The sequence below is a fragment of the Lithobates pipiens genome, unplaced genomic scaffold (genome assembly GCF_037356315.1).
Source record: "Lithobates pipiens isolate NorthernLeopardFrog02 unplaced genomic scaffold, aLitPip1_a1.2 Scaffold_27, whole genome shotgun sequence".
NCBI lineage: Eukaryota > Metazoa > Chordata > Amphibia > Anura > Ranidae > Lithobates > Lithobates pipiens.
In genome coordinates this window covers 77,046,307-77,060,742 of record NW_027507788.1, presented here as the reverse complement: position 1 = coordinate 77,060,742, position 14,436 = coordinate 77,046,307, and the positions used below count along the sequence as shown (strand labels likewise).

At 40.7% G+C, this 14,436-nt stretch overlaps 1 protein-coding gene across 4 annotated transcripts in view; it reads right to left on the bottom strand.

The window, feature by feature from the left end:
* The window catches only part of LOC143933929 (MOB kinase activator 2-like), a 90,527-nt gene that overhangs the window by 24,665 nt on the left and 51,426 nt on the right, over positions 1 to 14,436 (bottom strand). For 3 of the 4 annotated variants that reach the window (XM_077457085.1, XM_077457086.1, XM_077457087.1), the window contains 3 exons: positions 10,073 to 10,195; positions 6,043 to 6,191; positions 4,328 to 4,421 (listed from right to left, as the gene is read on the bottom strand). In XM_077457085.1, coding sequence (XP_077313211.1) covers positions 4,328 to 4,421; positions 6,043 to 6,191; positions 10,073 to 10,110 — 281 coding nt within the window. In that variant the 5' untranslated portion in view covers positions 10,111 to 10,195. The remainder of the gene's footprint in view (positions 1 to 4,327; positions 4,422 to 6,042; positions 6,192 to 10,072; positions 10,196 to 14,436) is intronic. The other variant, XM_077457088.1, reaches the window with a different exon arrangement.

The following is a 14,436-nucleotide window of genomic DNA, read 5'->3' as shown; positions in this document are numbered from 1 at the left end:
GTTGAGTGTTTGTCATTGTTTTATGATGGTTGTCTTGTCATGTTGTTTGTGTGATCATGGCCAGATTTTTAATTTTTAAAAAAAAAAATATATATTTTTATTTTCATTTTTATTTTTTTATTTTTATTTTATTTTTTTTTCTTCTAAATTTTTTATTTTTTTTGTTGATATTGGTTTAGTCCTCTATGTTAGTTATATTTTTATTCAGGTGGAAAAGTAGTAGGTCTAATCCACCTGAAAGGGGGGGAATTGACAATGCCCTCAGTTAGAACCAGTCACCTGAAAAGGGGTAGTGCATACATCGTAAAGATACAGATAGATGCATTGTTTTTTTTAGTTTGTAAAATTTGAAGTTTTTGAGAAGCAACACTGACATTCAGTTTTAAACGTTTTTTGATCATACCATGGGGATCCATTTTACAGTGGGTTCAGCCTAAAGAGGTCATGGTTGTTTGGATAGTTTGGTCAGAGTTGCAGAAGCCAGGAGTACTGAGGTCCTGGGCTCCAAGGAGGGAACTATAAGTAAACATGGTAAGCAAGCAGATATTGTGGATAAGAATTTGATACTGCTCTTGTTTTTCACTTCCAGAATCCAAGTGGAGCGAGAATTGGAGAGGCTTCTGGAACATGGATGACAGATGATCATCTGGTTGGCAGTTTGTCTGTGCCACACCATACCACAAATTAGTTCCAATAAACATCAGGAGAGAAGGAAAACTGAAAGATTCAGATTAATACCTGTTTTTTTTCGTATGGACAATTTGGTGCTAATGCTGAATCTGAAAGACTGTGCCTAGCAAGAGAACTTGTGAAATATTTTTGCTGAAGTCTCTCCTGATGAGTGCAAACATGTTATTTATACATGTGCAATGGGTTGGAGGTTGGGGAAGAGTTATGACACATCCAATCCGTCAAAACATGAAAATTTAAAATATGTGTTTTTTTTGTTGGAAGGAGGAATTGAAAGAAGAAAGGTTTTAATGTATTACATGTATTGGTGTAACGGAGTTAATATGGTGCAGGTACCCAGGAGGCATACTGGCGCTTATGCATAATAAGGTAGCTGTGGATCAGACTAAAGGGTGCCAGGTGACACATCAATGGGGGGAAAACTTCCTCGTAGGGGTGGTGTCTCAATCCTAGCGGTCCTAGAGAGAAGCTTTCGGTTACAGGACATGCGGGACACCAGAACTAGACATGAGGAAGATACGCCCGGTTGGTGTCTCACCTGAGAGGTTGAAACCCTGCACAGATAATGCCAGTAAATACACACAGGAGCATGCTCCGTTAAAATAAAGGGAACAAACGCTGGCTACCAGGGTACCGTAGGACTTCACCACATGGTGCTGCAACATCTCATGGTGGTTGACAAAAACCTATCACCCTATATGTGCTGAGTATACACTGAATCAGGTGCGGTTATTGTACCAGTGACTTACTCCCAGAGATGAGAATGAGGTCCATGCAGGATGCTTATTTCTGAGGAGTAACCCGAAAGAGGAGGGATGTATTCAGCACTATATTGGGGGGGAACAATAGCTGGGATGGGTGTTGTTAATGGAGGGGACATCAGCCTCCTGAGGAACAAACTCACAGCCATAGCTTCAGAGAAGGAGCGTGACTTTGTTACCCCGGGAGATTGGTGGTATCCTTGATAACATTCAATGAAGTCACAGAAAACTCAGGTTAGAGTGGCTCCGGATTTTGTCAACCATGTTGAGAGGTTGGTAGGGAGGACAGAAACCTGTCATTGGCTCTGGCGCGCACTCTGTGGCAGGTGGAAATATCAGCCAACATCAAGCTGATTGTACTGTCTCTGTATGAGGGGCAGTGGCCTGATGAGTTAGCGTCACCGCTCAGTAAGATTTTGCCAAAACACGTTGCTTACACTAATCCAAAATAGTGGTCGAATGCCTGTATGGGTGGTACTAAGTTGGATTGTGAAAGGTGTTATGCTGTATGTTCTCATATACAGAAGTGCAGACTTGGTCTGTATATTTGGTGGCATCAATGGGCTTACTGACTGGGGACTCTATCTTGTTGCATTTGAGGCTATATCACACATGTGATCAGAGAAGATGAACGCTGGAGGCAGGTTGATATTTCCCTTTGTCGGAAGCATGACCATGATGTCCTTTATAGGCCAGATCAATACATGGGGAGGAACGAATAATGTTGGGAAGTTATTTCTCTCTGTATTCTGGATGGAGAGGTCATTGCTGGGAAGAAGGCACCCAGGTATTATTTAGGACATAGGCGAGTTTTTGTTTTTGTTTAACCTGCGAGCAAGCCTGCCTAATCCCGACCCGTAGTTACAGTAAAAGGTTATAGGAGGTTGGGAGCGGGGTGCATAATGCATATATATGTATATATTACGGTAATAAGGATTGATGTGCGTGGTATAATGTGACCTATGGGTATTGTAGGCTAGTAATATGGGCAAGAAAGGCCCTCCTCAAGACTCTGGGTCTGAAAGCTGGGTGATATGTTGCTCTGAATGGGTGCTGGTGAATGGTGAATGAATGGACACCCCTTGCCTGTACTGCCGTCCTGAAGATACCCAAGATGCAGAATGGTGACATGGAAGCTGTCGCTGAAGAGTGGTGGAGGTGTGTCACTCAGTGGCAAAGCGGCACGTCACATGGTAAAACAATTATGGACTGCTCCATAGGACCTGCTTCGGGACACGTTGAAAACACAGCGTGGTAAGACAATTGTGTACTGTTCCATGAGAGATGTCTCTGGAGCGCTCGTTGAAAACAACCATGCGTTACACGAGCTAAGGACTGTGCTACAGGTACTGGTTCGGAAGCACATGTTGGGGAACCACACACGTTGAGACAGTTATGGATTGTTCAGAAGGAGCCGTGTCTAAAGGGTGGTATGCGCCTTTTAGGCGCAAAGCGGCATATGTTGGAAGTGAATAAGAAGTAACGTTATATATCTAAGGTTCTACAGCATTTGTTGGTACAGCCGAACTCAGCCATGTTGATGTTTGCATGACACATGTTTAGAATGTGTAGAGGAATGTGGCAGAATCTGCATATCAAAGGAGTTACCTTCAGCCCAACTGGTGCACACAAGCTTCAAAGAGATTGATGACAAAGACGGCCCAGGGCACATCAGATGGGACTGGCCACAAAGCCAAGTATGGCAATATTAGGAGGGCTGTCATGTGAACACTGATTGGTCCAAACCAAATGGGACTGGCAGTAGGGTGTGGTATGGCTGAGGTATGTTTGACAAAAAGGTTTGCGACCATGAGGTCTCTCTCTGTCCCTCTTTATTCCATCATGAGGTGTGGCTGCGAAGGTCGGATAAGTATGGCTTAGATTGCACTGTGATTGTATGCTATGTATTATTGTAACTTCTATTGATACCTTGTGCACGCTGTATTATTTCCATGGGAAATAAAGATTTAATTGACCTTAGACCGTGTATTGATTTCATAGCCAAGGGTGATAGCATTGTGGTATTAACAATAACATGTGCTGGGCGTAATAGATTGATAGATTAGCTGAACTATAGGGACTAGACAAAGGAATACATAACTGATAATAATAAGACTAGATTGAATTGATCAGTTACTTCATGGTGGTAGGAAAATAGTCTGGACAGATTATCCCAATAGCATAAATATCTCTAGATGCATTTGGAAGGTAGGAATCAGCTTCAACGCCTGTGATAAGCAGGTGCTGAGAATCCAATGTTAGGTATGCCGAAACAAACATCAGTAAGACTATCATTATTAAAGCTGAACTGTTGGCAGATATAAGACACACACACACACACACACACACACACACACACACACACACACACTAATGTAATTCTGTAAATCATTTAAAAAAATTTTTTTAATGCAATCAATGCAAGTATCCGAATGTGACAATCAAGCTCTTGCAGTCCCTGTACAACAGGGCTCCAGCATGAGAGGAAGAAGCAGCAAAATAAGTTAATCAGGGCACATGCTGACAAGAAGCATGTTGCTCAGAATAGAAAGGGTGACATAGTGATAAGTGCATTACTGTGATGCTTTTCCTTTCACTGCCCAGTTCAAGGACTGGGGTGAAGCCATGACAACCTGGGCTCAGGAAGTGTGTTAAAGAATGCTGGACATCAGGTTGAAGACATCTAGTGGTGTAAAAGAAGTACTGGGTGGTGGTTATGGGATGTCAGCTCTGGATTCAAAGTTTATTATTTCAGAAAAAGTTGATAATGGGCTATTAAATTTGATCTTACTTTTGGCTGGAGCTCTGCTTCAAGCAATTCTCATGTATATGTATATAGATAGATAAATAGATAGATAAAAAAAAAGTCAACTTACATGGCCCAAGCCTTCATTGTGGGACAGGATGATACTGTACAGAATTCAGAGATGGAACCATACATGAGACTGACGTGGTTGTAGAATGCAGATGCTTAAAAAAATAAAATAAAAAGTTCAAATGCATAACAACAAAAATGTATACATATCCCTATGCCCAGAGTCACATATTATTCTCTTCCCCCATAATCACTGGAATAAGACTATAATCATTGTAACCAGCAGCTGTTGTAATTGACTTGACAGGATCTTCTCCCCGAGTGGCATTCTTCTGCTGCCTTGATTATGCTATGGTGAGTTTTTAATTATGTGCCAACAGCACAGTATTTTATTTTGATTTAAGTGTATCTTAGTGCAGAAGCATCATTGCACATATCTTCTGAATAAAAAAAAAAAAAATCTGCCTGTTTACATTTTTCTATTTTCAGCCTTTAGTTACATGTTATCATAATAGTATAATAATCTGTTGCTGCAGAAAGAGGCAAGATGGATGGTACTGAGTACCGTTTTTTGTGCAGGGATAAATGGCTGTAAAAAAGCTGTAGTGGCACAGTTTTCAAGTTGTAAACAGCTCATATTATATGCATATCCTGACTCTTCTGACTTGTAAAGTTGAGTTTGGCCCCATTCTTCCGATGTTCCAAACATCTATAGAAGAAGCAATCTCCCGAGCTCAAGTGTGGTATTCAGATGCTATTGCATCTACGGGCTCATTCTTGGTCCAAATATAAGCACCACGCTTTGCTGCCCTCCAAAGACTGGTGGTAGGCTGAATATGCACCAGCCTAATGCATTATCCTTATATACTATTTAATAATAAAATCAGATTACATATTATACCTACAAACCAACGTAAGTACAAGCTCATCAAAATATATCCAGGAAGAGAACATTAGCAATTCTGCATATATCGTCTCAGCACAAGATGGACCTAAGCGGGTCCGGAAGGCTCACACATTTCGAAGGACATACCTTTTTCCTCAGGTATGTCTCGTGAAGCGCCTCAGCATTCCAAACCTGCATAACTTTGTCTTGTGATGGGATAAGAGGATATGCAGAAGTTGTGATGTTCTGTTCCTGGATGTATTTTGAGGAACTTATACATACATTGATTTGTGAGTATAACAATGTACTCTGATTTTGTTAATAAGGATAATGCACAAGGCTGGTGCAGCCTTTGTTTGTTTACTGTTCTAAATATCTATGTTGGCCCTTTATTGTAATGGATAGTCTCACTCAGTAATAGAGAGACTTATAAGACAAGGGATGGCTCGGCAAGCTTAACTGTACAGAAAAAAATTGAGATGCTCATACTGGAGTTGCCTCTATCTTTGAATCTACTGACCTTTCTGACATGAAGTTTTCACCAAGTTAACATATGCTTTTGCATTTTTTTTTTAATATATAGATTTATTATTTTTATTTTATTATATGCTCGGTCAGAATTGCCAAGGTTTGGGACTGATGTTCTTTACTCCTCCATTACTCCAATTTTACTGAAATAGTGTACCAGATCACAAGACTAGCTGACCAGAACTACAAATTCTGTGGCATGAAGAATTTTCATTTCCATATTTAAAAAAAAAAAATCAAATGTGTACTTGGCTACTTGCCTGGTGGTCTTGGGTGTATTCATAGAGAACATTACAATTATGAGTTCAGAAGAAATTATACAAAAGCAGCCCAAGCTGATGAAAATATCTGTTTTAACTTACCATTACTGGCCAGCCATTCATCTACATTGAGTCCTTTAGGTAACGCCACCAGCATTAATACATCAGCATCTAGTATTCGGGCAGATGTGTATCGAGGTTCCAAGTAAAGTTTCTCTGTTTCTGCTGAGGCTTTCTTCTTCATTTTACTGCTGAGATGGAAAAGAAGATTAACTGAGTCTAGGGTCAGGTAAATGGCTGGTATAATCTTAACAAACATATCAAATATTTTTTATGTGACAAAGGGCCACTTGGAGACTGGAGAGACCTATCTCTCGCTGCCATAACCCCGGTATCCTCTTCTTCGGCCGGCTCTTTGGCCCGATAATAGTGGTGTCTGCAGCGGAGCTCCGGTACCCCTGCGCCCCTTACCAGAGCGATCAGATCATCTTCCTTGCTGGGTATGGAGACGAGTGAGGGGAAGATAGCCACCCATCTCCATACCATTGCAGGGAGCAAGAGATGTCAAAACGTCACTTCGGCCCATAGCTCTTAAAAGGGTCATTTTGGTGCTCTGTGCAAAACAAACTGCAAAGAGGAGGCAAGTATAACATGTTTGTTATTTTTTATTTTATTTTTTTTAAATGTGAGTTTACAAATTACTAGTAACTAAATAGTTTGTTTGGGCTAAACTAGTCCGAACAAAGTATTTCCTTTACTAACAGATGTGCCCGCTGGGAGCGCTGTATAAAAACTGTATGCAGCATCAGCGCTGTAGGATACTGCACTGTGGTCTGGTAGTGGTGCAGGGTCCAAACAAACTATTTCAAGAAACAAGTTAGGCCGTCCATAGATAGATCGAAACTTAACCTGTTCAGTTGGGACCGACTTCAGTAAAACTCGGCCTGTGATTTTTTTTTTTGCACGTGATCACTACCGGCAGCTATAGCAGCCAGCAGAGATACGTGTTCTGCCAGCAAGGAAAAGGCTCCCTACCGGCAGAACACAACAGCACTGCGGAAGTGATTTCCCCAATAACATTGACTGTGTTGATGGGAAAATTGTATCATCTATGGCTTACTTTGGGCTTTAACCTGTCACAAGTGTGGGTAAATCACCTTCATTGTGAAAATTGTATGCCAAAAAAAATCATAAATATACATACCTTGGGAAGGGTGGTGGAGATTGAACAACAGAGCAGTCAAGTTTAAATATTACAATAAAGTTAATTTTTACTTGGAGCTTTGGCTGCCCCTAAATCTGAATCAAGAACTAAAAGCATTTAAAAAAAAAAAAACTTTACTATTCTCTTTCATCTTTGGCTTTGTGTCACAATTAAGATACCACAAGGTTTCTTATCCTTTTAATAATATGAGGAATTATGCCTGGCAAAGACGCATATCTATTAATGTATAATCTCCGTGTAAACAAGCCAAGCCTTCTGCAAAGCCGAGTATCCTACTCAGTCCTATACCTCTAATTACACACGATACTCATTAAATTTGGACTGGATCGTCATGATGGTTACCCTAATAAAAACCATTGAGGATGTCACGATTGAACCTCTGATCCTTCACTATTCCAAAGGCTGTGTGAATAGTCTGTTTGCAATAATATATTTAAAGACATCCACAAGGTAATCATAAGTTATTACTGGCAGCACTGAGTTGTGTTACGATTTCCACTTTGGTGCAAATGCAATTTCAGCCATACAGTTACTAGCTACCGAGCTAGTAACTGCAAGTGAAGAGAGATTTTGTGCTCAAGTTCCCCAAAAGTTCTCTGTACTTAAAGTGAGCCTGTGAGGATAACATGGCAGCTACTATTGGCAACTTGTTTTTAGGGTGCAAGATCTAGAGCTGGGGTGGTGTCCGTCTGGCTTCTCCACCTAAAAACTTGCTGACATGGAAGAGGGATTCAGGATGGGAGTTTAGACTGTTTAGGAATAACTATTGGTTATTCTGGGCAAGTGACTCACAATGTAGTGAACACACTATCAGTATGACAGCCTCACAATCTACAAAGGAAGACCATAATATTTTTTTGGTCAGTTTTATTTAATTATATTCAATATTTGTACAAAATCCTTAAAAAATACAGGATGCTTTTATGTGAATTTGAGAGTAGGCTGAAGATTTAGATGGTACAATCTCTACTATCAGAGGGGGAAGGTAATGTCCCCACATTGAGCCATTCAACTGACTGATTCCATAGTGTGGAATTAAATGAGTTGTAAAGGCAAAAGTTTTTTTTTTTTTTTTTATCTTAATGCATTCTATGCATTAAGATAAAAAACCTGTGTGAAGCAGCCTCCCCCAACATTTACCCTGAGCCCCTTCTCTGTGCAGCGAAGTCCACAATTCCCTTGGCTATCCAGGACTCGCCTTCTGATTGGCTGGGGCACAGCCGTGGCGCCATTGGCTCCCACAGCTTTCAATTAAAGTCAGTTACCCAATCAGGGGGGGGGGTCAGGAACGAACAGCAGCTGTGTGTATGAATAGACACACAGGGCTGCAGCTCAACTCAGATGCCTCCATAGCAAGCTGCTGGTCTATGGGGGCACTCGTCAGGAGGGAGGGGCCAGGAGCAGCGAAGAGGGACCCGAGAAGAGGAGAATCCGGGCTGCTCTGTGCAAAACCAATTGCACAGAGGAGGCAAGTATAACATGTTTACAATCACTTTAAGATCTGTATTTATAGCACAGCAGTAAAACTAATATCTAAAATCTCCCTCTGCTGCCTGGAGGAGGTAAATATAAACTATGTAATATAAAATATTGCATAGGGATATTGCAGATAATTGAAAAAAAAAAAAAAAAAGACACAAGATCCAGGCTATCCAATTCAACCTATGTGTGTATTTACACGTTTGATTTTTACTCCCTAACAATTTCCATAAAAAAAAAAAAAAAAAAACCTTTGGGTTAAGTTGTCCACATTCTAGTGCCATTTCCTGGGAAAGGAAGTTCCACATTTTTTACGGCTCAAACAGTAAAGAACCATTTCTTCAAGCTAAGGTTAACCTCCTTTCTTCTTACCTATTCTTAAAATGAAATAGGTAAAGTATTTTCTTTTACATATAACCTGCCTAAATAAAATACATAAGAATATGGTTCAAGTTAAAAAATTTTTAGGCCTCATGCACACTGGTTTATTGTACATGCTGTTTTTCCTTACATGCATCGCATACTGGCACATTTTGAAACTTACCTGCAAACGAAGCACTCCAGTGATGCCCGCTACCATCTTCATCCGTCTTCCTTTTGGGTCTGCGGACTCCAGCTGTGATGACATTTAGGGCACAGTACTCTGAAGCAACAGCCCCGGGTGGTCGTTCCTCCAGAGTGCATGTGGCAATTACGTCATTTGCTGCATATATAGCAAATATCTCCTAAACGGTGCATGTTTGGGAAATATTTACAGTACCTATAGGTAAGGCTTACCTATAGGTACAAGAACAAGTTATAGGTTTACAAATACTTTAAGCCGCCTTTTTTTTTTTTAAATGCGTTTGGGTGTCTATTTAGATTTAATGGACAGAATTTGAATCTATTCTGCCCATTGAAATGAAAAAAAAATATATAAAAATAAATGCTCAAGTGCCAAATGCAGCTAGCGCTTTGGCACGCTTAGCCATGTTTGACATTTATTTATACCTAAAAGCTCCTCAGCATTCAGGAGAGGGAGCTTTGACTGTCTATAAAACGTTGCTTGTCCCCCTATGTGCATGGACACTTATGGGGAGATTTACTAAAACTGGTGCTCACAGAATCAGGTGCAGCTGTGCATAGTAACTAGTCAGGTTTTATTATCATAGCTTGATTGAACAAGCTCGATTTAGAAGTGGATTGGTTACTATGCACAGCTGCGCCAGATTCTGTGTGCACCAGTTTTAGTAAATCTCCCTATAGGCTTTTATTGAGGTGCGTTCAGGGGGTGCGGCGAAAAACAGCAAAAGCCCCAAAAATGTCAGTTTAGGAGCAGCAGTGTGCATAAGGCCTTCATGTAGCGAAGTAGTTAGCAACTAAACATCCAGATATTCAATAGGCTTCTATATGCATAAACATACAAATTTTAAAAATGCAGATACTTACTGTTTGCCAAGTAATTTTCCAACTGCTTGGAACACCATTTTGCCTCTGGTTTCACGTCACTTCAGTCTTCAGATGGATGTTCAAATGGAATGGAATGGATTCTTCAGTAGTTTGTACTGTAACCTGATGTTCAATTTGGGGGGGGGGGGGGGGGGGGTGGGGGGGCGGAGGAGGAAAAAAAGAAAAGCTGTCAGGGATTTGTTTTACTGGCATGGTTTGTAGATTAGCATTGTGAATCACAATACAGTGGTAGATGAATTGCACCTTGGGCCCTGGTCTGCTTCCGATTCATTTAACCCCCCACTAGTTTGTTGTGTTTTACTTCTAATGCGCATTTCTAAAGGATTTAAAAAAACTGTGCTTTTCCCCAGAGATATAAAAAGAAACTATTCTAGGACAACACTGTTCCAGACCAAATAGACTAAAAGATTTTTAGAATAAGGGAATTTTTTTAAATAAGTCTCTCGTCTATAATGCAAGACCATTAAATCTGATTGTCAAATCACCAACTGTAAGAAGAAACATTTCTAAGCCCTCATTTACATTGGAGTGACTTGTGAAGTAAATTTGACAGTTCAAATCGCATGACAAGTCACATCCTATTGCCGGCAATCACACTGTTCAAATTGGCATGCCGATGTCTTTGCGGTGCCGCATCTATTTGAAAAAGTATTACATGCACTACTTTTGGCAATTTCAGGTACAACTCAAATAGATATCTGTGCACGAAGCCACAGAGATGTCTTCAAAGCCACACCCGAAGTCGCACTGACATGTGGCTTTGAAATAGTGTGCGATTTTAGCTAAAGTCACATGATTTAAATGTCGCAGCCAATGTGAAGGAGGGCTAATAAACATAATTTTAAAATCTTAACACAAGAATAAAATACCTCATATAAAAAAGTTAACACACAGCAGATCCTATTATCATATAATATCATCCACAATATTACTGAAAACATTCTGGGATCTGCCAAACCATAACTGATGTCCACAGGTGATTTTCTCGCTTGGTCTTATAGCGCACATTGTTTGAACTTGAATGAAAATGGAGAAGATGTTGTGCGGGTTTTTTTTAGTCAAGACCTCTGAGGTGGTTTGGGAAATTCCAGATTGTTCCAGCAAAATAGGGGATGACTGCTTTAAGACTATCCAATAGATTTATATCAAGATAGGACAGGTATCATGGGACATATAGTCTCTGAAAAGAATTTTGGAAGTGATGTTGCTCAGACCCTCCCCTGGCAGCCATTTAAACCAGAGAAATCTCTGGTTACATGATATCACCACAGGTGGTAATATACAGGTTTTATAACTTATGCAGCTGGTAATTTACCTTTTTTTTTTTTTTTTTTTTTATTGGGTTGATGTGTGCACAGGCAAAAAGGTACTAAAGCAGAAGACCATAATCCTAGGGTTGGGATTTAAAAAAAAGTATGTTTTTTTAATTTTTTTCTTCTAATCATACTTACCTTGGTGGATGGAGCATCAGACCGATGCTACAGCTGTCCCCCCACGTCTCTGCACTGAGAACCGAGCCACTGAACACCATTAATGGCTCGGTTCTCACTCCTCCCTGTCAGCATCTCCCCTGGTCTGCTTCTCCATGCTCATTGGAGCTATGAGCTGTGGAGGAGCGGGGAGAGGCTGTCTCAGTGGCTCGCTGAGACGGCCATCAATCTAGGCAGCTGTTAGATCCAGACTTGGGAAGTCGGTACGATGCGCTGCCTCGACTGATGGCAGTGATGTCAGTGGAGAGCGGACTTCAGACCGCTCTCTCCGCTGAAAACAGGTTACTGGAGTGCAAAACGAATTGCACTCCTGTGACCCTTAGGAGAAGCTCAGCCTAAAAAGCTCTGGCTGGACTTCTCCTTTAAAATTAAGAAGATATTAACCACTATGTACCAAAATGTCCATTTGCAGAGCTAGTTAGTTAGGTTGAATAAAGACACCAGTCCATCAAGTTCAACCTGAGTGAGTGTCTACAATTGTCCCTATCCCTGTACATTGCACACTCACATTGGTCCCTATCCTCAAGAAGCCCACAATCCAAGGTCCCCATTCACATACTGGGGCCAATTTTGGACAGAAGCCAATTAACCTACCTGCATGTCTTTGGATTGTGGGAGGAAACCGGAATACCCAGAGGAAACCCACATGCAAACTCCAGGCAGGTAGTGTCGTGGTTGGGATTTGAACCAGCGACCCTTTTTACTGCTAGGTGAGAGTGCTACCCACTACACCACTGTGCCGCCCAAGTTGACTATTAAAATGAAGTGAATGGAGATATAGGCAAAACAAATTATGTGCATATCATTATAAGCTCTTGACTCAAGGCTAAAAGCAGAACTACAGCTGAAAAAAAATAAAAATTTGTGGACAGGGAGGCTCTTTCCTGCAGTAGAGACATGCAATACACTTATCTGCCTGTTTGCAATAACTGTATCATAACCTGTGGAGGCATGGACCCCACTAGACCTCTGAAGGTATGCTGTGGTATCCGGCATTAACCCATCAACAACACATCCTTTAAAGTACAACTAAAGGCAGAACTTTTTTTCCTCTTTGGATAGAGTGGAGGGATTAGAACACCCGTCGGGGTTTTATTGCTGTCTGTGCCCCAATTAGGGAGAGTCATCCTCTCTATTTGTCCTGTTTACCATCATCATTGAAAGTGAAAGAAAATCCCATATCCCCAGAAAAGTACTAGGAGGGGGAAACGCTTCCAATGGAGACACTAGTTCTGGTGACCACAAGGAATTCCCTTAATTTGCAGGGCTTTCCCCTCACTTCTTGTTTGGCTATGGGACAGGAAATTAAGGGAAATCTCCACAATGGGACACAGATGGCGAAAGAAAATCTGGCAGGGGTTATAATTCTACCTTTTGCTATCCAAAATGGAAAAAAAATAATAAAAATTCCTATAGTTCTACTTTAAGTCCTGTAGGTTATGAGCTGAGGGATCAGTGGATTTGGCTCGTTTTTCCAGCACACCCCAAAGATGCTCGATGGGATTGTGATTTTGGAGAATTTAGAAGCCAAATCAACGACTCAAACTTAGTTTTGTTCCTCAAACCATTCTTGAATTCAGAGCAGGCCACCTTTTGTCCATTGCTTTGTGGTTCAGTTCTGATGCTCATGTGCCCATTGTCTTTGTTTTTGGCTGTGGACATGGGTCAGCTTTGACAACCTGACTGGTCTGCAGCTACACAGCCCATACGCAACAAACTGTGATGCACTGTGTTCTGACACCTTTCCATCTTAATCGGCATGAACTTTTTCAGTAATTTGAGCTACAGTAGCTCTTCAATTGGATCCGACTACATAGTACAGCCTTTGTATTCTTAGCCTTGGTCGCCCACAACCCTGTTACTGATTTACCAGTTTTCCTTCTTTGGACCACATTTGGTAGGTCCTGATCACTGGAGACCAGGAACATCCCACAACAGCTGCAATTTTGGAGATGCTTTGACCCAGTCTACTAACCATTACAATTTGGCCCTTGTCAAAGTTGCTCAAACCTTTATACTTGCTCATTTTTCTCTGCTTTCAACACACCACCTTCAGGTCCAATATGCTCATTCACTGCCTAACATATTCCAACCACTTTCAGATGCCATTGAAGCAAGATAATCAATGTTATTCTTTTTTACCCGTCAGTGGTCATAATGTTATGGCTGATTAGTGTGTATATATACAGTAATAAAAAGCAGCAGAGTGCTTTCTTTTTACAATATAGCTTTAAACTTCAGATGTAAAAAAGGGGCTAACTAAATAGAGTCATTTCCTATCATGACTTACCCGAGATCCAATTCGTGGCGATGTAACCTTTAAAAATTGGTTATAATCAACCCCCTTCAACCCCTGTGTGGCTGGTAACTCAAGAATTCGGTAGATGGTAGTGGCTAACCAATAAATTGCTACATTTAGTACAACAACAAGGAGACACTAGGGCATGAGCGATAACAGTACTCCCCAATAAGCAAATTATGTGCATTTTCCATATTAAGGGTCTGTCAAGTTTCTGCAAAACGTCTATGTAGGTCTAAATCTAGCAAAAATTACTTGAGAACTATTTTTAGTACTTCCAGCAACATGCAAAGCATTCCTGGCCTGTAACGTTTAATATATATGCTATATACAGCAAAAATAAACAGAACAGGCTGAGTTTGTTCCGTCTGGAAATCTTTAAAGCAGAGTTCCACCCAGAATTTTTTATTTTTTTTTATTTTTTATTTTTTAACATATTCACAGTCCTTTTATAGTATTAATAAACATTTGGGGGGGAGAGAGATTTTTTATTTTTCACTCACCAGAAAACGCCCTGTTGCTATGTAGTGGCTCCTAATCTGCCACTTCCGGGT